Source organism: Argentina anserina, chromosome 1 (assembly GCF_933775445.1).
Source record: "Argentina anserina chromosome 1, drPotAnse1.1, whole genome shotgun sequence".
NCBI classification, from domain to species: domain Eukaryota; kingdom Viridiplantae; phylum Streptophyta; class Magnoliopsida; order Rosales; family Rosaceae; genus Argentina; species Argentina anserina.
In genome coordinates this window covers 11,846,590-11,869,935 of record NC_065872.1, presented here as the reverse complement: position 1 = coordinate 11,869,935, position 23,346 = coordinate 11,846,590, and the positions used below count along the sequence as shown (strand labels likewise).

At 39.3% G+C, this 23,346-nt stretch overlaps 1 protein-coding gene across 1 annotated transcript; it reads right to left on the bottom strand.

The window, feature by feature from the left end:
- Positions 1-9,288: 9,288 nt before the first annotated feature.
- LOC126794935 (haloacid dehalogenase-like hydrolase domain-containing protein At4g39970) lies at positions 9,289-12,518 on the bottom strand. Its single transcript, XM_050521734.1, has 11 exons — positions 12,175-12,518; positions 11,968-12,061; positions 11,806-11,850; positions 11,637-11,687; positions 11,298-11,377; positions 11,158-11,186; positions 10,288-10,343; positions 10,120-10,179; positions 9,692-9,751; positions 9,506-9,552; positions 9,289-9,417 (listed from the first exon to the last, which is right to left on the bottom strand). Exons 1-11 carry the CDS (start codon positions 12,516-12,518, stop codon positions 9,369-9,371), a joined length of 915 nt encoding a protein of 304 aa, XP_050377691.1. The 3' UTR covers positions 9,289-9,368.
- Positions 12,519-23,346: the final 10,828 nt, after the last annotated feature.

The window sequence follows — 23,346 nt, the reverse complement described above, 5'->3', positions numbered from 1 at the left end:
GGATCGAAGACATGTTTGCTGACTCTCCTGCTAATTTCCCACCTATGACCAAGAATCAAGCTCTCATCTTCATGAGACGTCACATCCATGCAACTCTCAAGAGGCAATACTTGAACGTCAAAGATCCTAAAGAATTATGGGACAAACTATGCTTGCGGTACAACAACGTTCATGATAAGCTTCTCCCTGAATTGACCGTTAGATGGGATAACATCCATCTATTGGACTATAAGAGAGTGGATGACTTCAATCAGGATATGTTATGCCTGCAATCCGATCTTGGCACCGTCGGTGTCATCAATACCGACCTAAATCTTCTCTATAAGACATTGGACACGTGTCCAATCAACTATGAGGTTCAAGCTCATATGTACCGCACTCATGTAGAGGAAGGGTAGATCCGGACTTTCGCCAACTTAATGGCGCTCTTGGCAAAGAAGGAGAGGCATTCTGAGATCCTCCTCAACAATAACAATAGACCAGTTGGCACTAAAACGATTGTTACGCCACAGTCTATGAGAAAGCTCATAAGCAAAAGAATCAATCAAGTGACGCTCCATACCAGCAACAAAGCAACAATTCTCATGGTGGGAGGCAACCAGGTCGTTCTCGGCCCAATTCCAATACTTGAACACGAGATGGTGGCGGCTCCGCACCCTTCGGGGGAGGCCGTCCCCGTCCCAAACCTCAAGGAAGCCGTGTTCCTCCTCATGCCTCCAATTCCGGTAATGGCAAGTTTCCATGCTTCAAATGTGGCTTATTCAAGCACTTTAAACGTGATTGTCGCGCTAGCAAAGAGATGATCAAGGCATACTCCGCCTACAAAAAGTTTCTAGAACCCAAATCGAATAATGTGGATAAGGACCCTGAGATCGAGACTCACCACATCTCCATGAAGCCTGAGCCCCTTGCTTCCAAGGCTAAGCCTCTGGCCCCTACAATGGATACTCTCGACTTTGATTAGTTGTTTTTAGCTTATTCTAGCTTTATGATTTCAAGTATTGTTATGGCCAACCGCCATTGTTATTTTCATTGACTTTGTAATAGATTTTTGATTTGGAATTAGAAGTTCGTGTGTGATGTATTAAAGATTAACATTCAATAAAATTTCTCGGTTTCTTGTTTACAAGTCGATCTCTTTGAGAATTTTATTTACCTTACACTTAGCATGATGGTCAACGTGTGCAACTCATGTGGTTTTAACATGGACGCTTTTGGGTTACATGAGACCCCAATAGCATTACATTGTAAATTTGGAACTTAAAATTTAGAAAACGGAACTCAGAGCGTCAAAAATTGAAGTCGTTTTGGCCCATTGGCCGTACCCGGTTACTGTTCCAGTTTTTCTGGCGTTTCCGGCGCCATCAACCAGTTCCCGCCGGCGTCCCCTGTTGGACCTACAGCTCCGGCCTCTATACCGGCTAGCTCCGGATGCCACCGGTTTCTGGTGAATTTTTCATCATTTCTCGTCATTTTTCGGGCATATTTCCAGTAGTTCTTGTGGTCACGTTTTCCCAGTCTAAACTTCACCTGGTTTTGAATTCTTTTGACATGGTGTTCCGGTTAATTTCCGGTTTTTTCCAAGTTCGTGATCTACAGTCACCGACATTATTTACGTGTGTTTTTACACCGATTTTGGATGGCTTATACCACCCTAGTTTACTGTTTGGTATTCCACTGCTTCAATACCATGTTTTAGGGCTCGTCAACGGGCCGGGCCGGGCTTTAATAAATTTAAATAAGTGGCGTGCCAGACCGGTCCGGGTATTTTCAAAAATACGAAGATCCAAGCATGCCCACCTAAGACGGGCCTTGCGGGCTTTTGCGGGCCGGGCCTTGCGAGCTTTTACGGGCCGGGTCTTACGGGATTGTATTAGAAAAACAATATAATACTCTAATTTAAGGGTTCGAAACAATAAAATAATTATTAGAAAACATTCTAAAACAAAAGTCACAAATAAATTCTAGTTTTGAAATATTGTCGATCGACACCAATAAATGTGATCGATATATATATTTAGGGACTATGTAAAAATTTCATCCAATTCGGACCTCGTTTAACTGTCGGAATTTTCGTTCAACAAAAAAAAAGGCGTTTTCACATAATAAAACTCCATTGACCGGAATTTTGCCAAATGGTTTTCTCATTGCGACCACGCACGATCGGTGACAAAAATTAGATGATTTCAAATATGTAAACAAATTTCTGCATTCGCATCTTGGTAATTGGTCCCCCCTTAGGGCATATTAGTGTTGTTTTCGATTTACCGAAAATTGCGACGGTTAAACGAAGTCCGAATTGGATGAAATTTTTACAGGGTCCCTAAATATATATACCAATCACATCGGCTAGTGCCGATCAACTCTGATAAGTTTCCTTCATATAGTCACTTCATAATGTGATCGTTTTATTATAAACCTAATATAAAGGTTAAAATACATTAGTAGACACTTCGGCAATCGACAACTCCAATTCAAAATATGGTCGATCGACACCAATAGATGTGATCGGTATATATATTTAGGGAACCCGTAAAAATTTCGTCCGTTTTGGACATTGTTTGACCGTTCGTACCAACGGTCAACTAAAAAAGAGGAGTTTTGACATATTTAAACCTCATTGACCGGAGTTTTTCCAAATACATTTCTTCAGTTCGACCGCGCACGATGAGTAAAAAAAATTAGGTGATTTTCATATATGAAACGGCTTTCAACATTCGCATATTTGTAATAGGTCCTCCCTTAGGGCATATTAGTGATGTTTTCGATTTACCAAAAATTTCGACAGTCAAACGAAGTCCGAATTGGATGAAATTTTTACAGGGTCACTAAATATATATACCAATTACATCGGCTGGTGTCGATCGATCCCGACAAGTTTCTTTCATATAGTCGCTTCATAATGCGATAGTTTTAATATAAACCTAATATAAAGGTTATGATACATTAGTAGACGCTTCGGTGATCAATAACTCTAGTTCGAAATATGGTCAATCGACACCAGTAGATATGATCAGTATATATATTTAGGGAACCCGTAAAAATTTCGTCCGTTTTGGATATTGTTTGACCGTCCGTACCTACGGTCAACAAAGAAAAAGGCGTTTTGACATATTAAAATCCTCATTGACCGGGGCTTTGCTAAATGGGTTTCCTTAGTGCGATCGCACACAATCGGTGACAAAAATTAGGTGATTTCAGATATGCAAACGACTTTTGGTGTTCACATTTTGGTAATCTTTCCTTATGACATATTAGTGTTGTTTTCGGTTTACCGGAAATTCCGACGGTTAAGCGAGTTCCGAATTGGATGAAAGTTTGACAGGATCACTAAATATATATACCGATCATATTGACTAGTGTCGATCAATCCTGAGAAGTTTCCTTAATATAGTTGCTTCATAATGCAATAGTTTTATTCTAAACCTGATAAAATATGTATGTATAATATTTTATTATTTGGCGGGCTTTTACGGGCTCGGCCTCACGGGCCTTGCGGGCTTTTGGCGTGCCGGGCCCATGGGTCGGGCCGGGTTTCACACCTCTAATTTAAACCCGGTCCTCTACCCACAGAAGCGGGCTTTGGCGGGCTTTCTCGCGAGCCGGGTAAAAGCCCGTTGGGCTTGCGGGCCTCTGCGGGCTTTTTGGGTCCGCGGGCTAAATGATGAGGCCTACCATGTTTTACCAACTCTTTAGTTGATGAATGTAGTACTATTGCCATGTGATGCATTCGATGGGATTGAACTTTGTTCAAATTCCATTTCTTACAATATTCTACGATGTATTGTACATATTGTTTCCGTATCGCCGACTCTCTTAATTTTCATTTTGTTAATGTCCCGTGGCGAAATCGAATGTCTAGCTGATTGCAACACCACCCACAATGTTCTACGGCACATGCAGTTGTTCACAGATCTAGTGTTTTTGACTTCTTCAATGACTACAATGATTGGCTCAAAATCCATTATTCAAGGAAGAGTCACCGCCTCTTATATGTTGCCTAATGGTACGACTCTCAACGTCGTTGACTCTCAACGTCGTTGACGCTCTTTATGCGCTGAAGTCTCCCCGCACCTTGCTAAGTTTTAAGGACATAAGTGTCAATGGTTTTCACCTCGATATTTATGTTGAGAATGAAGAGGAATATCTTTGTGTTACCTCTGAGAAAGCATGTTAGCGCCGCATATTTTGAGATTCAGACTCTTATATGCTTTGGCATGCTCGTCTCGGGAACCCTAGACGTGATATGATGATTATAATTCTTAAGAATTCACATGGTCATCCATTTTTCAAGTCTCAGAAGCGATTGGAATATCACCTCACCGTGCTCCACACGGTGAGGCTGTTCCTACCCGTGCACTACACGGTGCGGCCGAGCCTGCCCCTCTTGGTAGCTCGACGGTATTCATGTCATCACTGGCGGCATCCCCTCATTCACAGGAGCTTGTGATGCGTCCTGTGCTTTCTAATGCATCCATGGCAATTTCTGATACCCATCACTCAATTTGCAAAGCTTGTTCTCTTACTAAATTTCAAGGAAGTCCTTCTTTTGCTAAGGCTTCACCCGAGAACATTTCATTCTTACAACGTATCCAAGGTGACATTTGTGGACCTATTCAACCAGAATGCGGACCTTTTAGATATTTTATGGTATTGGTTGATGCATCGATGTGTTGGTCACACGTTGCTTTGCTTTCCACAAGGAATGCTGCATTTGTTAAGTTATTAACTGAGATCATCAAACTTAGGGCTCACCACCCTGACCATCCTATCAAATCCATTCGTTTGGATAATGCTGGAGAATTCACCTCCAAAACTTTTGATGATTACTGCATGTCTATTATGATCGAAGTTGAACAAGCAGTTCCTCATGTTCATTCACATAACGGTTTAGCAAAGGCTACCATCAAACGTCTTCAGCTTGTTGCTCAGGCAATGGTTGTGGGTACTAACCTGCCGGTCTCTTCGTAGGGATATGCAGTTTGGTTGCGCGATTACCAAGCGTTTAGTACTAACACTTATTTGTTTTAGACCCGCGGGTAACCAAGCATTTATTGCGTACCATATGGTAACTGTTACGAACCCAATATTTCACACTTACGCATCTTTGGTTGCGCCGTCTATGTGCCTATTACGCCTCCACTGCATACTACAATGGGTCATCTGAGACGATTAGGTATCTATGTTAGCTATAATTCCCCAATGATTGTCCATTACTTAGAACCAACCACCAAAGATCTCTTTACTGCAAGATTTTCAGATTGTTACTTTGATGAGATAAGCTTCCCGATATTAGGGGGAGATGGGTATGTTATCATTTCAAATGAACATCACAAATTGACGTCGTGTGTCCCCACTATGTCTCATTATGATCCCCGCACTGCTCAAAGTGAGTTAGAAGTGCAATGCATTATCAACCTCCAGAAGGTCGCAGATTCGATGCCCGATGGCTTTGTAAATATTGTTAAAGTGACAAGATCAAACATACCCGCTGAAAATGTACCGGCATGGTTGGATGTCCCGAAATACAGGCGTGGAAGATAAGCTCCTGGACCTAGCAACGTTGACACTGTCCCTAACAGTGGGACGGAAGTCGGCGGCAGTGCATCCGTACGTGGCGGCGCTACCGGCGCTCCTTGTGGTGACGATGTCGAGATGGACTGGCATAGAGCAGCTTCGGCCTCGGCTCCTCAAAGGAAAATGGGGGACCGATAAACTATAAGGATTCAAAGCCTAGAAAGAAGCGAATGACCAAGGCACAACGCGTTATCAACGATGGATCTCCATCGTATGAAGTTGTCTCTTATTATAGCTATGTCCATGAATCAATTCACGTGTTACCGTGGGATGCTATGGAACCTTGTTTGATGCCAGAGAACAACGAAAGCTCAGTGACCTACACAAGTGAGCAATTGGTCCGAAATGGAGCCACTACATGCATTGATGATGTTTTCGCTTATTCTGTTACACATGAGATCATATCTGAAGACGACGTTGCACCTCACTTTGTAGCTGAATGCGAACGAAGAGCAGACTGGCCGAAGTGGAAGGAAGCAATCCAAGCATAACTTGACTCATTAACAAAGAGAGAAGTCTCCGGAAAGGCTGAATTGACTCCAAAAGATGTCTAACCAGTTGGACATAAATGGGTCTTCGTTCATAAGCATAATGAGATGAATGAGATCGTGCGTTAGAAGGCAAGACTCGTGGCGCAAGGATTCTCACAACGACCTGACATTGACTATGAAGAGACTTATTCTCCTATTATGGACATCATTACCTTCCACTACCTCATTAGTCTGGTAGTGTCCGAAAGACTAAACATGCAGCTTATGGATGTGGTCACAACTTATCACTATGGGGATCTTGACGCAGAGAGATACATGAAATCTCCAGAGGGACTACTTTTACCTTTATCAAGTGCTTCCAAACCACGGAGTGCTCATGCAGTCAGATTACGTCGTTCGTTGTACGGATTAAAGCAATCCGAAATAATGTGGTACAATCGGTTGCACAAATACTTGAAAGAGAGAGGTTATAAGAATGATGAACTATGCCCATGCATGTTCATACGAAATACAAATTCCGGATTCGTCATAGTTGCGGTCTACGTTGATGACATGAACATAATTGGTACTCTTGATGAGATTGTAGAGACCGTGTCTCATTTAAAGTTGGAATTTGAGATGAACGACCTAGGGAAGACGAAATTTTGTCTCGGCCTTGAGCTCGTACATAGGGCCGATGGCATTTTAGTCCACAAGTCGAATTACACACATAAAATGTTTCAACGTTTATGGATCTATGAAGTGCATTGTCTACTCCCATGGTCGTCCGAAGTTTAGATATCAAGAATGATCCATTCCATCTTAAAGAGGATGATGAAGAGGTTCTTGGTCCTGAAGTTCCATACCTTAGTGAAATTGGGGCACTATTGTATCTTGCTCAATGCACTAGACCGGACATATCTTTCGCAATGAACTTAATAGCAAGATTTAGTCATTGGAATGGTATCAAGCACTTGTTTCGATACTTGAAAGGTTCCCTTGAGATGAGATTGTTATATCCTTACAACAGAAAGAACACCATGGCCGTGCCACCTCACACCAACGCCGCAGGCAGCCACGGCGTGGCAGCAGACCACGGTGCTGAGAGCAGTATTCGGTCTCGTCTTGCTCCTTCCACTGATGCAAAGACTCCAAACAACTTGTTAGTTGGTTATGCCGACGCAATGTACCTCTCTGACCCTCACAAGGCTCGTTCTCAAACCGGTTATGTGTTTACCATTATGAATACGACAATATCTTGAAGATCCATGAAGCAATCTCTTGTTGCTACTTCTTCGAATCACGCGGAGATCATTGCTCTCCATGGAGAAAATGTTGCTACGGTCACTCGTTCGTCATATTCGTGATTCTTGTGGATTAGTCTTTACAACTGATCAACCTACGTGCATTTATGAAGATAATGTTGCTTGCATAGAACATACTAAGTTATGTTTCATAAAGGGAGACAATATCAAACATATTTCGCCCAAGTTCTTCTACAATGTTCAACAACATAAGTTCTTGAATTTTCATATCAATCAAGTGAGTTCAGAATCCAATGTTGCGGATTTGTTCATTAAGTCTTTGCCTAAATCTACTTTTGTGAAACATGTGAAAAGCATTGGCATGCGTCGCTTATCGAAACTTTAGAGTTTGGTAGACTTCATGGGGAGTCTACATCACATGTTAAGATCATTAAGTAGGTGTGTTGTGCTTTTTTGTCCTTCGATCAAGCTTCTGTTTTACCTAAGAGGTTTTTTTTTGCTTGACAAGGTTTTTACCGAGGCAACGTTGTGCGCCATGCAACCTAGGCATGCGACACAAGTGGGAGTGTTCCGGGAGAATTATTTTTCAACCGTTGTGTGTGTCTTAGCCTTGTTAGGTTTCCTGTTAGAGATTAATTAGCATTTCTGTAATAGATTATGACTCTGAATCCTACGAGATTGTAGTTTTGTAATGCCTACGAGATTATAGGCCCTCATATCATTCAATAAATATACAGTTATTTCATCCTACATCAGAGAGTAATGAGTAAAAATATATATAATAATTATAATAACAGTGCGTGTAAGAAGATTTGGCTTGGGCTATGAAGAAAATTAGTAACCAACTCAAGAATAAAGATTGCTTCGACAAATGCAAAACAGAAATTATCACCCTACTTAATCAGCTTATCTTAATCCACCGAGGATTTTTCAGTTGATGAACTATACAAACCTCAGCTAATGTAGATATATAACCTCTGCAATTACAATTTACAAGTTTAGAAACCTGCAAATTACTTCTCTGAATGATTTTAGCTTCCCGCTTTATGTCTGAACGTACTGGCTAGTGCCTAGCAGTCTAGCACATTATGCTCACCGAAAAAGGATGTCAATAAACCATATTCTTACCTATTTTCAAAGCCTTTTTGGGAATTAACTAAACTGTTGCAAGAATTAACAAAACTATAGCGCAGCCTAATACAGAAGCCCAATTAGGGGGTGACTGGAAACATAAACAACACGTCGCAAAAAAGAGGCCCAAGAAGAATAAGGACAAAAAAACTAAAAAAAAAAACAGGCCCAATCCTCCATAAAGATCACAGATCGTGAGAGCACCTAATTTATTCGGGCTGAAATTCACACTCCAAATTTACATTCTACACTGCTTGTTTTGACCAAATTACTCCTCTGTTTTTGGTTTTGTCTCTACCGTCTCTCTCTCGTCCACGAGGTTTAAAAACGACCCAACACCACTTTACCTGATGATTTATCTCTCATTCATCCAAGAATCCACCACCTCTCGCTCTCTAACAATAATACTCATAAAGTACATCCTCAATACCATTAGAAGTAGCGAGCTGTGCAACAGTATGTGCAACACCATTTGCTTCACGGTAAATACGTCAAATGAAAAGCTTTAAAAAGACACCTTACAATCGTCTGCAATTCGACTTACCTTTGAGAAATTCTGCTCCGGATCCTTACTCTTTAGAGCAGCTACAAGGGTGGCAGAGTCACTCTCAACGTCAATGTCAGCCCATCCCTTTGGTATCAAATGTGTGCACATACCTTCCGGGAAACAACTTTAACAAATTCAGAACATTGGATTATTTAGATACATTATAATAGCAAACTTTCTCATGGTATGAAAGGATTAACAAAGAATAAAATCCAATCATTTAATCATATCTGTGAAACAGAGCCTGAGGTTCGTAACTGGAATCAAATTAATGATCACTTTCTAACACCTCAGCAAGGGAAGCTTGAAATGGTAATTCATACATTATATAGGACCTCTGAAATGACAATGCTATAAGGTCTGAAGAAGTGAACTTCTCTAACTGGCAATGACAGCATTTTGAACTAATAATTCGAAGTCCTTCAGTCTGAAAGTATTGTATGGACCACAAGTTAGTATCTCAAACTTGACAAAATGTTAGCATATACACAAGGGAAGAAAATAATTTTCAGTACCTTATGTTACTCAAATCCGGATATATTGCTATTGGATCTTTAAAATCCTAGACCACATAATAAAGAAAAATAGTTTAGTCTTCTCACTGTGCAGTTATCTGGACGTAATTTGGTGTGTGTGTGTGTGTGTGTGTGTGTGTGTGTGTGTGCGTGAGAGAGAGAGAGAGAGAGAGGGTAAGAGGACACCTGATCAGCTGTTGAAGAAGTATAGCTAATCACACATGACATGCCAGCTTTTGTTGCTGCCTACAGAACAAGTTTCAAATTTCAAAGGAATTAAACCACATCTATCTGAGTTGTTGGAATCCATAAACAAAAACAGAATTTACATATAGTGAAAAACTTCAACTGGTAAATTGTCTCAATGATTATTTCAAAAAAGCATTGTTTCAATGACTAGAAGTGAGCTAACTCACTTTACTACATAGTTTAGCCAAGTACAAGTAGATTAATGAAGTATCGTTTCATGTTCTCCAAGGATTTGCTAAAACATAAAATCCTACACTGGGATTCAAGGCTAATATCCCAACACTTTACCAATTGGAATGGATTAACTGCTTGAAGTTTAACATGCAGTTGAAATACAATATGTTTATGATAAACACCATATGTACCTGAAGCCCAATAACAGTGTCCTCCACAACCAAACAATCTCTTACTGAGATACCAAGTCTCTGTCAGGCATACACAGTTAGAGTTTTGATATTAAGAAAAGCGCACTGAAGGTAGAAGATGCAAATATTCACAGCCGCAATCGTCAAGGTAGGATGTCGATCATTTACCTTGGAAGCTGTAAGATAAATTGAAGGGTCGGGCTTTTTCTCCTTCACATCATCACCTGCATAAAAAACAAACAGAAATCATTGAAGTTCAATATTTGACGCTATATACTATAATCAAATCAGCTAAACTAGGAAGCCTTAATATTAGTAAAACAAAAATGTCCCTGAACAATATTACTGTCCATTAACACTTCCAGCTAAATTAATCCGTTAACAGAATGCTATTTGATTTAGGCTCCTACGCAACAATAAAGCACATCATGATATAATGGAGTTGGAAAACAATCATGTTGTTGGCATAGGCGGCAGCACTGAAATCAGCACAGCTAAGCCCAAGCGGAGCTCCGACCCGCAGCACGCCAGCTGCGCAATGAGCCGCAGTACGGCCCAATCCGATTACGACGCGCCCACACGCGCACACCGAAGACGGCTCCAGAAAACACATTTAGATGGAGCAAGTCCCATATCGGGAAATGAATACTTGGCTCATCTCTACTCAGCTATTAAATGTCAAACCCTTTACCATTTCAAGTAAGCAAACTAGACTACTCACTGTTACTCTGTCAAAATTACCATTCACCTGACTTAAGCATCGGAGAGTTAAAGACCACGCCGCCGTAGTCTCTACTTTGACAAGTTGTGCTATTTGTGATAGTAAGAAGAGCAAGGAGCACAGTGTAGTATAGATTAGAGTAGTGGAGTGAACTACACCGCCATAGTACACTGCATTAACACATGCCAAAAGATGTGATCCTTAGCACATGAGAGCCTATGATGATAAGTGATGTAATATGTCATAACATGTCTTTCGCACAAGGTTTTAACCAATAAGTTCTAATAGATATCACATTTTGAATGTAGTGAACGTACCAGCAAGAAAGCAATCAAGACCTTGAATTGATATACATTTCATAGGAAAAAAGAGTCAGATACGACATCTAACTTTTTTTTATCTTTTCTTATGAGAAGGCGATACTACATCTAACAGTAAAGCAATGTTGGAGAAAAGGCTTACATCTCCTATCAGGCTTTCAAGACACAATATAACCGAACTCTTAGTAGCTGCAGAGCAAACAGCAAGCTTTTTCCCCTGAGAAGGCGATACTACATCTAACAGGAATTAAAGAGATTCTTCTTTAGTCTTATCCAACAGAACATACATAACAAAAATGCTGGGAGAGATAGAAAACTATGCCAAGATAACAAAGAATGCCAAGATAGAACAAAACACGACTTTAAAAGTAGTGTCTTAAAACCGAATTGTATCAAGGGAAACCATATAAATTAAGTAAATTTTAAAAGTACCGTAAACAAAAAAATTGCAATTTCAATGATAAATGTAATCTTACAGCGGCCTTGGCCTCGTCCATTAATCTCAAAACTCCCGGTCTTGGTTCCACCTATTATTACCACAAAATAACAACAGCAATAATCAGAGCTAAATATCAATTTTGTACACAGTCAACACACCCAACAACAAATTGAAAGCAAACAAAAAATGCAGAAGGGCCTCCTTACAGTTCCGGACTTGATGATTTCGTTATACCTCTCAGTTTTCCAATCCTACACCACCATACCAACATCAACATTACCTTAAACAAAGTTCAAAACTTTCATAATCTATGCCCAAACTTGTACAAAATCAACGATTGTTTTTTTTTTTCAGCAGAAAAGTAGAACCTGAAGAGTGTCGATGATCTTGGCTCGGCCCTCATCGTCTTCCGGAGGCTCCTCAAAGATGGTCGACGACGGCCACCCATTCTCCTTAAAGTACCTTAACAAATCGAAACACCCCAATTTACCAAAACCCAATACATCAAACCTTTCAGTTTCTCATAATAGAAGGAAAAATCTTGAAACATATATGTATAGGGAAATGTAACGGACCACCGCATTTTGGGTTTGCCGCCGCCGATTTGGTTCTGAAGCTGGTCGTAGAACTCGGGGTCCCAAACGAGGGTCTGAGAGGAGCATCGGACATTGAAGTGAGCAAAGGCGTCATTGTAGGCTTGGCGGTGCAAGTGTTCGGACTCGAGAATGACGCCGTCGCAGTCGAAGATCAAAGCTTGGAGAGAGGCGGAGGAAGAAGAAGAAGCAGAGACGGAGAGTGAGAGAGATCGTCGTCGTGTGGAGGAGGTGGAGATATGTCTTGGGGTTCGGAAGTGAAGGCGGGTATTGTTGGAGGGTAGAAAAGAGGAGGAAGGAGAAGAGAGAGTGATCGTGGAAGCCATGGTTGGGTTGGGTTGGCGATTTGGGCGGTTGTGGCAGTTTGAGCCACAATGACCGCTATGGACCCTCCAAAATTAGTTTTGAACTTTTGATACTTTCTTTTTCTTATCAAGAAAAGAAAAGCAACAACAGTGTCGTATAGCTCTACCTCTGTTTTGTAGCTCAACTCGTTTCGATGGTCGTCCTAAACGGCTCGACCCTAAAGTTGTTATCAACTTCTAAGACAACCTGAAGTTTATAGACGCTGGCCAGAAGATTGAACTAGAGAAATGGGGCAATTTAAGATTGAAATCTTGGTACATCAAAGTTCATGTTTCCTCAATTGTTTTAGTGCTTTACCTTATGGAGTTTATTACTTTGAACTAATCCAATTTTTAGTATGCCATTGTTATTTGTATTAATTAAGCCAATTTGTCATACGTAACTGATAAATCTTTTATGAGTTTCTTATAAAAAAAATCACTTTTGACACATAAAATTAGAAAACAATCGAGTAAGATTTCAAAATTAGAATTTAATCACTCAATTAAAAATCTTATACCGTTACCCTTGTTTTTCGCAAATATTACAGAAATTGCCACCCCTCACTTTCGTCCCTTTCTTTCTCGTAACAGTTGACCTGCAACCATGCACCTCGCTCTTGATTCTCTTCTTCTTCTCGGATCCCGACCCGGTTTCGTCTTCCGATCCAGATTCTTGACCCAACCTTTTCCTTCCTCCAGTGAGCTTTTTCTCCCGCCACACCCGCTTCTGCTTCTTCCTGACGTCATCGCCCTCTAGAAGGCGGTACATGATCTCCGAAAGGTCTTTGAAGTAGCCGAACTCGGCGAAGGAGGCGAGGTTGCAGGCGAGGGTTTTAGGGTGTTGACTGTGGAGCCAAAAGGCCATTGTGTGGAAGCCTTCCTTGTCGGACTTACCGGTGCCTCGGACGCCGCAGAGGTTGCAGATGAGCTTGAGCGTGGTGAGGGCGTCGCGGTCCCAGGCCTTGGGGAGCTGATCGATGAGGTAGTTGGAGGGAGTGTTCGGGACGACGTGGAAGAAGAGGTCGAGGTAGGGGTTGCCAGTGGAGAGATACGTTGTTCTCCGTTTGGCCCATTGGGAAGTTGTTGTGCTTGTTGGTTCTGAGGTTGTGATAGGGGTTGTGACAGAGGTTGTGACATGTAGTGTGACAGCGGATGTGACAGCAGGTGTCACAACATGTGTGATAGGTAGTGTGATAGGTAGTGTGATAGCAGGTGTGATAGTGGGTGTGACAGTGTGTGTGACAATGAGTGTGACAGATAGTGTGATAAGTAGTGTGACAACGACAGTTAGTGTGATATGCAGTGTAACATCGGGTGTGACAACGGGTGTGATAAGTAGTGTGACAACGGATGTGATAGATAGTGTGACAGTGGGTATCACAACGAATGTGACAATAGGTGTGACAATGAGTGTGAAGGTTAGTGTAATAGGTAGTGTTATAGTGGTTGTAACAGGTAGTGTGACAGAGGTTGTGACAGTGGGTGTGACAGCTAGTGTAAATAGATAGTGTGACAGGTTTTGTGACAGCAGGTGTGATAGCGGTTGTGACAGTATGTGTGACAGGTAGTGTGACAGTGTCTGTGACAGTAGTTGTGACAGGAGGTGTGACAGGAGGTGTGACATGCCGAGAGAAAATGTGGAAAAATACGAAATTTTATTAAAATTCAAATGAGATTGTAAGTATGCTTAGAATGAAGAGAATAGCTATAATTAAGGAATTTTGAGCTTCGATTTCGCGGAATTGCTTGGTTTCCGCCATCGATGGCGGAAACATTTTACGATGGTTGTTGCGCCTTGCACGTTTGGTCAATTCGGAGTGTGTAGTATATCAAATGAAAGAGGGGAGCGAGATCTTTCTAACGGTACCAATTTCGTCAAAATCTATCGCCGGACGAGAAAGTTATGGCCGAAATTAGAAAAAAAAAACAAATGAAGAAAAAGAGTGAGATAAAGTGACTTTTTTCTAATTTTGTTAAATTTTTTATAATTTATTCATAAGTAGTGATTTTTTTCTAACATAAGTTGGGAGATGGTACATTTTTATAATTTGCCCATCTTTTATTTCTATAATCTCAATCCAAGTAAAGGAAGGATACAAAAAAAAACTACAAGGAAAGAAATTTGATCTTACCACATTTTGAGAAATAAAATAATGGAGTAACTTTCCTCTCAAAAACACAAAGAATGATAGAGTTTTTGTTTCTTTTATTCGTACATTCTTTCTAGACTTTTCTAAATATCTAAATGGCTAAATCAATAGCATTATAGCAAAATCACATATTTACACGCGCACCTCGCCATTACTTTAAGATTTCTGGACATGACTCTGAAATGTGAGTGAGTCATTGTGTAATATCATCTACTTGAAATCCTCAATGGATTGCCTAACTTCATTTAAAAACTATAGAAGTCAAATATAGTCGACCACTTTAGGAAGTGGTCACTTATACTTAGGAAGGGGTAGTGTTTGGATAAATATTGTCGGAACCCTTCATATAAAAACTATCAAAACACTACCTCAGGATTTGCCATGGGATTATTGGGAATATTTGATCTATGGTATTCCGGCAGTCTGGCAAGAGAAGTTTACTGATTCTTTTTTCTGGCTAATGTGGTTAGACAAGAATCATTGAACCTATAATACATCACTAATTAACAGAAGGAAATCACGCCAGAAGGAAAATGTCCTCCCACCAAGCATTGGATGCTATAGTTTGTGTCCTATGTAGTCAACCCTACAGTTCAATAATTTTCTTGGTCTTGCTCCAATTTTCAGACATGACAAAGACTGTCAAGACCTGGACATGGTTTCATTGCTTACCAGTGACATCTCTCCAAAATATTTTTTCCTTTACAAATCTCTCCAGTATATCTAGGTAGGGAGCAAAGAAACCACGTATTTGTCTGGCATTAGGAAAATCTCTGTGTTTCTGGGTACGGATATACGCAGGTGTAGTAGGTTTACTGTTGTTACCGGAAACCAATATTAACTTTTAACTGTACATAGCGTCACTCCTTGAATTCTGAGGCCTTTTCTGGACGGTTTTGAAAGAGATTGTTACAGTACTCAAAAGATATGGCCAGCAAGCTTCAACGGCAGAGTGATGTATCATATCATTTCATATGATGCGCATGCTGGACCATATCTCAGAAGATAAGGAAGGATGTGCCAAAGTCAACAATTCTATTTATAAACACATTCATAGACAAAATCAAAGTATATAAACTATAAAAAAAAATATAAACTATTTTAGAATCTGGATTACACCAAAAATATTTGGATATTAATTCATATCACTTGCATTTTTTCTTCTAATTGAAAACGAAAGAGATTGTACTGAGACATCAGAAGAAAAATTGACAGTGATCGCAAGAAAAGAAACTTGTTTGTGATCCAAATTATATAAACAATTGCAACAAAATTCGCCTCGCAACTAATATATCAAATTAAACAACAAAAACGAACTTGGAAAGTTGCACAACTTTATTATGTACAATACTGTATAATCCTACAAGTGTACATATAATGGTGACACAGACCAAGATCCCTTGTTTCTAATCATTCCCATGGAACCCCTTAAACAAATTACAACATCACTAACAGCTCAAGGGGCAGCTAATTAATCAATTAACTAACTATTATATGGTTTACAAATTCAAAATCAAACCCATACCTCCAACTTGAACATGAAAACTTATGGATTGAAGAAATGATCACCACACTGGCACTTCCAACCCAGTGGCTTGTAATTGGAGTACCTGTTATCCAGATGAGCCGGGTCAAAGAGCATCATGGGCTTAGCGGGTCGGGTCTTCTTGACCCGGTCGTGGCTGGGCATGGTGGGGACTTGGACGGCCATGCAAGGGTGGCACTGGTTGCACTTGTTGTGGCAGCTCGGTGGTGTTGAACCTACTCTGGCTTTCCCAGAAAACAATAGTCCCTGAAAATATATAACAAAACAGAGCAAGAATTACTTTAGCACAAACATGGATGTAGAAAGTTATCTTGAAGGGTTCAACTGTTTAAGTTGTTCTAACAATCTTACATACCCGAAGAGAAGTAAAACAAGAGGCTGGAGAGAAAATAATAAGAAGAAGAACAATAATGGTTCTGGTTGCGGTGAAAAAACGAAGATTTATCGAAGAATTCATGGAGATGGTGAAAAAAGATTTCACTGATGAGAAATGCATTTATATCATCATGTTACCATGAAGTCATGGCCCCTAAAAATGATCAAGAAGGGATTGAAGAGAGGACATTAAATAGTTTCTTGAGACCCACTTGCCAGTTCTCTTCTGAAACTTGCTATACAAGAAGGAAGCTAGTGATTGAAACACAGAGATGGAGGCTTTGGTTTCAAACTCGTGATGGGTTTCGGCTAAAGAGAAGCAACTGGAGGTAGGTGAGTGAATGGTAGTCCGTTATGGCCTTATGGGAGCTCTGACCACATATACACAAGAAAGAGAGAGAGAGAGAGAGAGAGAGAGAGAGAGAGAGAGAGGAGAATGGCGCAGAAGATTGAAAGGGACAATACGAAAAAGGAAACTAAATGGGAGAACTGGAGGACCCGTTCGAGTCAGGACTAGTAGTAGTAGTACTGTCTCTACTCTAAGCTAGCTGGATATAGTTAGCAGTAACTTATATATGGGTAGAAAACTAAAAAAGAAGAATGAGGCAGAAGCAGAAGAGAGTAATTCCATTCTTTAGCAAGCTCAGTGTCTTCAGATGATCAGGGTTTGACTGGTGTTGAATTAAACATCGAGTCTGCTAGTGATTTTCTCCATGAATGTATTCATTTACTATTTTTCTTGATAAAATTATACAGAGTATCACATTTATTTTAAAAATAAAATTTGTTACACTTCTTATGCATTAAGTTATTTACTCAAACTCATGAAGTCGTGACAATAAAAATACACTGTCTTTCAAAGCGCTACGAGTTGAAAGCTTTTCTTAGGATTTCATGAAGGTGACAAGGGGCAAGGTGAAGCTTGCGGTATACTAGTGTCACAGTTTCAAAATTCGAATGATAAAAATTCGAATTTGAAATCATGAAAACTCTAAACCAATCTCAAATATTTTGAAATCATCTTATTATAACAGTGTATCGAAACTGAGTCCACAACATGACTCAGTCGACTTGAATAATACATAACCAGTTTATCCCTCAGTATTATAACCAATTGAAATGTAAAATTCACTCAATTATCACCACAAACAGAAGAAAGAATCTTCAGAGTAAACCTTTTGAATCTGTTAATCCCCACCTGCAGAACTATCCCCTACACCATCGAATTAGTGCACCGGGATTGTAAACACAAACCCGGTAAGCTTTTCAGCCCGTATGAGTAAACCAACAGTAAACATGCATCGCATACAAAGGAAATATGTCAAATAACATTTAAAGACAAACGTACTCATGTGACACTAGGCAACCCATCTGTTACCTAAAATCATTTAAAAACATGGGTACTTATCAGACTCAGGCAACCCATCTGTTACCCATCATGTAGTACACTAACAAGCATTGGACAACCCATCTGGTTACCTAAAATCATGTAAAACATAGGTACTCATCTGTTACCCCTCATGCAGTACACCAACAAACACTGGGCAGCCCATTTGTACCCAATGTCACTAAAAAAATATGGGTACTCATGAGACCCAAGCAACCTATCTGTTACCCCTCATGCAGTACACCGGTACACAAACTAGAGCTCTAACTGAATCGTAACTGTCACCCGGCCAAGGCTTGGTTCCGATACTGCCAACACGTCCGAAGACAGAAGACATTTTAACAAGACTCAATGTTAAAACCACGTACAATAACAATCCACTCATGTTATTGTACTACAACAAATTGACTCTTGCTCAAATAAAATAAATATAGTTGCCACAGTATAATTCATTTGGAAATAAGAATGTGACAATATATAATATAGCAACTCATATATATGTATCGTATTTACCATTTTATACACATACACACACCCACTATGTACATGTCCTAGTTCGATCTTTTAACAAAAAAAATGTAACTATGAGTCACCGCCAATGGTAGACTCGTCATAGTGAGATTTACTCACATTCAACATAGTCCAGAATCACTAAAACCTTTTCAAAATCATTTGTTAAAATAGCGTTTCACTTACCCATGAACCATAGACGATGAAGTTCACGAATTTAAACTAAAACATTTAAAAAATAATAATTTTTATAACTAGTGATGCAACAACTATAATAAGAACTCAAACTAAATTCAATAATTATAACACTACTTCGATCATGATGATCATTGTGAGGTTTACTCACTTTATTTCCCGCGTGCAACTTCCACGACACCGAAAGTGATTCCCTCACTCGTTTCGTCGGTCACCTAATATCATGATAAAATGCGTAGAAAACGATACGTAAAATATCAAGTGACGATTTTCAGTACAGCTAAATGTTGTTCATAAAACATTATTCATGTTTACTATTTATAACACTGTTTCGAGGGCACAGTTTTATAGAATAATGTTCACAATTACTGTTCATGAAACATGTTTACAGTTACTGTTCATGAAACATGTTTACATTTACTGTTCTTGAAACATGTTCATAGTTACTGTTAATGGTGTCCACATTACTGTTCATGATACTGTTCACAGTTTTGTTCATACGGAGCCACTATTTCCCGACCACCACCAATGACCACCAAATTTCAGGACCACAATCTAAATGACATTCCTAACAACTTTTTAGTTCACCACAATGTCTAATTTTGAGCCTAAACACTTCAATTTAATAAAAACCGAAAAGCCCAATTTTAAAACCTAGGATTTCTTTTATTCGATTCTCCTTGCACACAACGATTTGAGTTAAATATTTTAGAGGATTAGTAGTATGAAGGTGACCTTCAAAATGGGACAAGAATCTCACTGATTGGTTACCGGAGGAGAGAGACCCGACGAGTTGAAGTTCGGCGAAATATGCATTTTCTGGGGAACTTCTGGACTTCACCGCTCCCAAACAGCGGCAAGATGGCAGGTGGCGCTGCCACCAATAGACAGGAGACGCAACAACCTTTCAAACATGACCGGTGCGCCGCTCTATGGTGGTCGGACGGCGGAGACCCGGCGGCCCAAAGTCGGCCGTTCGGGAAGAGAATTTCTGGATTTTTTTCGGGGTGAACAGTACCGATCCGAATTTCTGATTTTTCTCCCCCTTTTTCTCTTTAATTCCCATATTTATACTATTTTCCAAAAATGTCCAAATACCTTTTGATTTGTAATTTCTTCATACAAACTCCGATTTAGGCGTGCCGTGTGTCCACGAATTCGTATCGACGAACTCTACCACTTTCATGAATGAAGTTTTCTGAGATTCCTAACAGATTAAAAGTCAACTCTTGATCCCTCACGGCAACGTTTCTTAGTATAAAACGCTTGAACACTTTTGTAACGACCCCAAAATTCTGAGCTTAAAAACTCAAAAATTCAAAATCGTTAAACACTAAACAATTTCAATGAAATCGAAATCATTTAAATGCCACAGCGGATCATCTCTGAGTTCAAAATACAACTCAGTCAAATCGATTATTACAAACCAAATTATAATTTAACATTATAATAAATGGAAATGAATAATCCTCACAACAACCTCACAAGATAGTCATACAAAATCCCCACACAAGCTGGAGGTAAATAACTTCAAGTCCTCTGAGCGGTCCGTCAACTCCCGCTAATCCACACCTGCGGAGTTATCCACTACACCATCGAATTGGTGCACCGGGATTGTAAACACAAACCCGGTAAGCTTTACAGCTCGTATGAGTAAAATGAAAATATAATTCGCATATCAATATATACGAAAAATCTCAAATCAACAAATATAAATGCACTCATGAGTCAATGGACGGCCCATCTGGTTGTCCCAAGGAAATATGAAAAGAAGCGCTCATGAGAAATTAAGTAACCCTTCTGATTACCCAAATGCATTTATAATACGGGTACCAAGAACGCTGGTACACATCTGTTACCCCTCTCGTAATACACCGCCGATATTGGATAGCCACCCGCTACCCAACATCCAAAACAATCTGAGTACCCATGAGCAGATAACCACCCGTTACCTCACATGCAGTACTACGGCAGACAGACTAGAGCTCTAACTGTATCGTAACTTTCGCCCGGCCAAAGGCTAGGTTCCGACTTGCCAAACACGTACAATAATCTCACATCATATTGTACCAATCACGTCCGAAGACAAATCAACATTTTAACAATCTCAATGTTAAAATCACGTACAATAATCTCACATCATATTGTACCAAAAATCATGTCCGAAGACAAATCAACATTTTAACAATCTCAATGTTAAAATCACGTACAATAATCTCACATCATATTGTACAAATCAAAATCACATGCTTGATATTTAAATCTCGTCATCAAAATGACATAAATCACGATAAAATCATAACAGTATATTATATAGCAAACTATATATATATGTACATATTTACCATTTATACAATATATATATAATCCATTATATCATATACATGTCATATTTCATAAACACGTCCGAAGACAAAAACTCGTCCGAAGACAAAACGTTTAAACAAACACCATATTAAAACCACGTACAATAATCACACCTCATATTGTACAAATTAAATCACATGCTCAATATTTAATTCCCGTCATCGAAATGACACATTCCAATGAATTTATAACAGTATCTAATATAGCAAACTATATATATATATATGTACTTATTACCATTTATACAACATATATATAATCCACTATATCGTATACATGTCGTAATTTAATATTAAAAACTCTTGTAAAATCCTGAATCTCCACAAGGGTAGATTCGTAAATATGTGAGATTTTACTCACCTTATCGTCTTGAGCGAAACTCCAAAATTTCGCAGCTAATTCATTTTCTTGATTTATTGATCACCTTGAAAAGACAACAAAAGAATTTAGAAACGTTTCGTAAACCTTTAAATGCCGAAACAGTAATAACTGTTACTGTTCAGCATTTTTTGGTTTTTACGAAGTTACTGTTCACGGTTACTGTTCATGTATTACTGTACAAATACACAAATAATATGTATTTCTGTACGTATACATACTATTTTCGTATTTCTGTACGTATACATACTATTCAAATGTAAATACAATCTCAGTAAATAAAATTTACTAAATTACCTTTTACAAATTACTTTTACAATTACTGAAAGTAATTTATATTTACATTTACCTTACGTAAAATTTAATTTACATTTACCGTACGTAAATAAAATTTAATTTACATTTACCGTACGTAAATAAAATTTACATTTACATTTACCGTACGTAAGTAAATTACCAAAATACCCTTCTGTGTCGCTCTGGGGGTCGGCGGTGAGAGGCACGGCAGCCTAGAGGCTGAGATTGCCGGCCTGGTTTTTCGAGAGTGAGGGAGGGACTCGGGGAGAGAAACACGAAGGGGAGAGGGGGTGAAAGGAGGCGCGGGGTGGGTTTCCTGAAATGGAAACTCTAGCTCCTTTAATTGTCTATTTATACCTGTTACCAAAATCGGAAACGAACTTCCGACGTTAATAACTTTCACGTCCGATGTCCGATTCGAACGCGTCACATACTCACGAACTCGTATCGACGAGCTCTACGACTTTCGTGAAGAAAGTTTTCACAACTGAGCAACGGAATAAAAGTCGATAAATACGTTGCGGAAACGTAACGTTTTTCTAATCAACGTTTCGAGAACGTTTCCGTTCTTGTTTCGAAATATTACAAACAACCAAATTTCGTTTAAAATGAGTTCCACGACTTTATAAAAATTAAATCAAATCAAAAGTAGTTCCGAAAAATCGGGTTATTACAACTTTCGTTTTCTCCCTCGTACTATATAATCAGATCACCACAAATTTAAATATTTCTGAACAATAATTATAAAATTCCAGGATATTACAACTAGGGCGACAACACTCCTCCATGGGCAGGACACGTTCGTATCTCCAAGATCAATACAGTGTTTTGGTTTGATGCCCTAAGCCTGAGTCGGTTGTTTTAGTTTGAAATTACGATTTGAGGAATTATTAGTTTGTTTTTGCTTTGTATTGAACTATAGATAGCTTGTAATTTTAGATGTTTTATTTTTATATCAATTTTTGGTTGGTTAAATAAGCACTTTGCGCTCATTTTTATTTACTTAGTTTAGAATGTACGTATTCACCTATTTGGGGTGGTTTGCTACTTCATATGTTTCGTCTTTGCCGCAGTCGTTGACTCAATGCCAATGATATACCAAATATATTTCATCTATTACAAAGTTGGAAATGTTTTAATGGACTTATGTTGACACATTCTACGACCTTGTTTAGTTCACAGAGACTAAGCATTTAAGATGAAAAGTAATTCACTTATTGTTTGTGGGATGCAAAACAAATGAAATCTTAAATTACGTTTGGGTTGAAGTTATCTACCAGGCTTCAAATCTGCGCTACCCCATCCAGTCGTCCACGATAGACCAAACAAATGTATGTACTATGTACACTGGGGTGGTATGAAAGAGAAATACCAATTAGCAAACTATCACCACGACCATAATTGTCACTTGATTAACTAGCTAGTAAAGAATTAATTGGTTGCTCCATTAATGGCAGTTGGCATACTGATACTGATGCAACTCAATCAGGTCCTTCCTTAATTTTTTTTTTTACTATCCCTTTCCAGCTTCCACAGTTCCACTGCTTTCCCTGATTTGGTGCCGTGAGAAAAATTCAAGCTAAGCTAATTGTCATGCCAACA

Bases quoted from the DNA above. Each gene is read 5' to 3' on its own strand.
- LOC126794935 (XM_050521734.1), bottom strand. From the start codon at position 12,518: ATGGCTTCCACGATCACTCTCTCTTCTCCTTCCTCCTCTTTTCTACCC. The intron at 10,180-10,287 runs GTAAATGATCGA...TATGCCTGACAG, and splicing joins TTTATCTTACAGCTTCCAAG to AGACTTGGTATCTCAGTAAG. The intron at 9,553-9,691 runs GTGTCCTCTTAC...TATGTGGTCTAG, and splicing joins CTTCTTCAACAGCTGATCAG to GATTTTAAAGATCCAATAGC.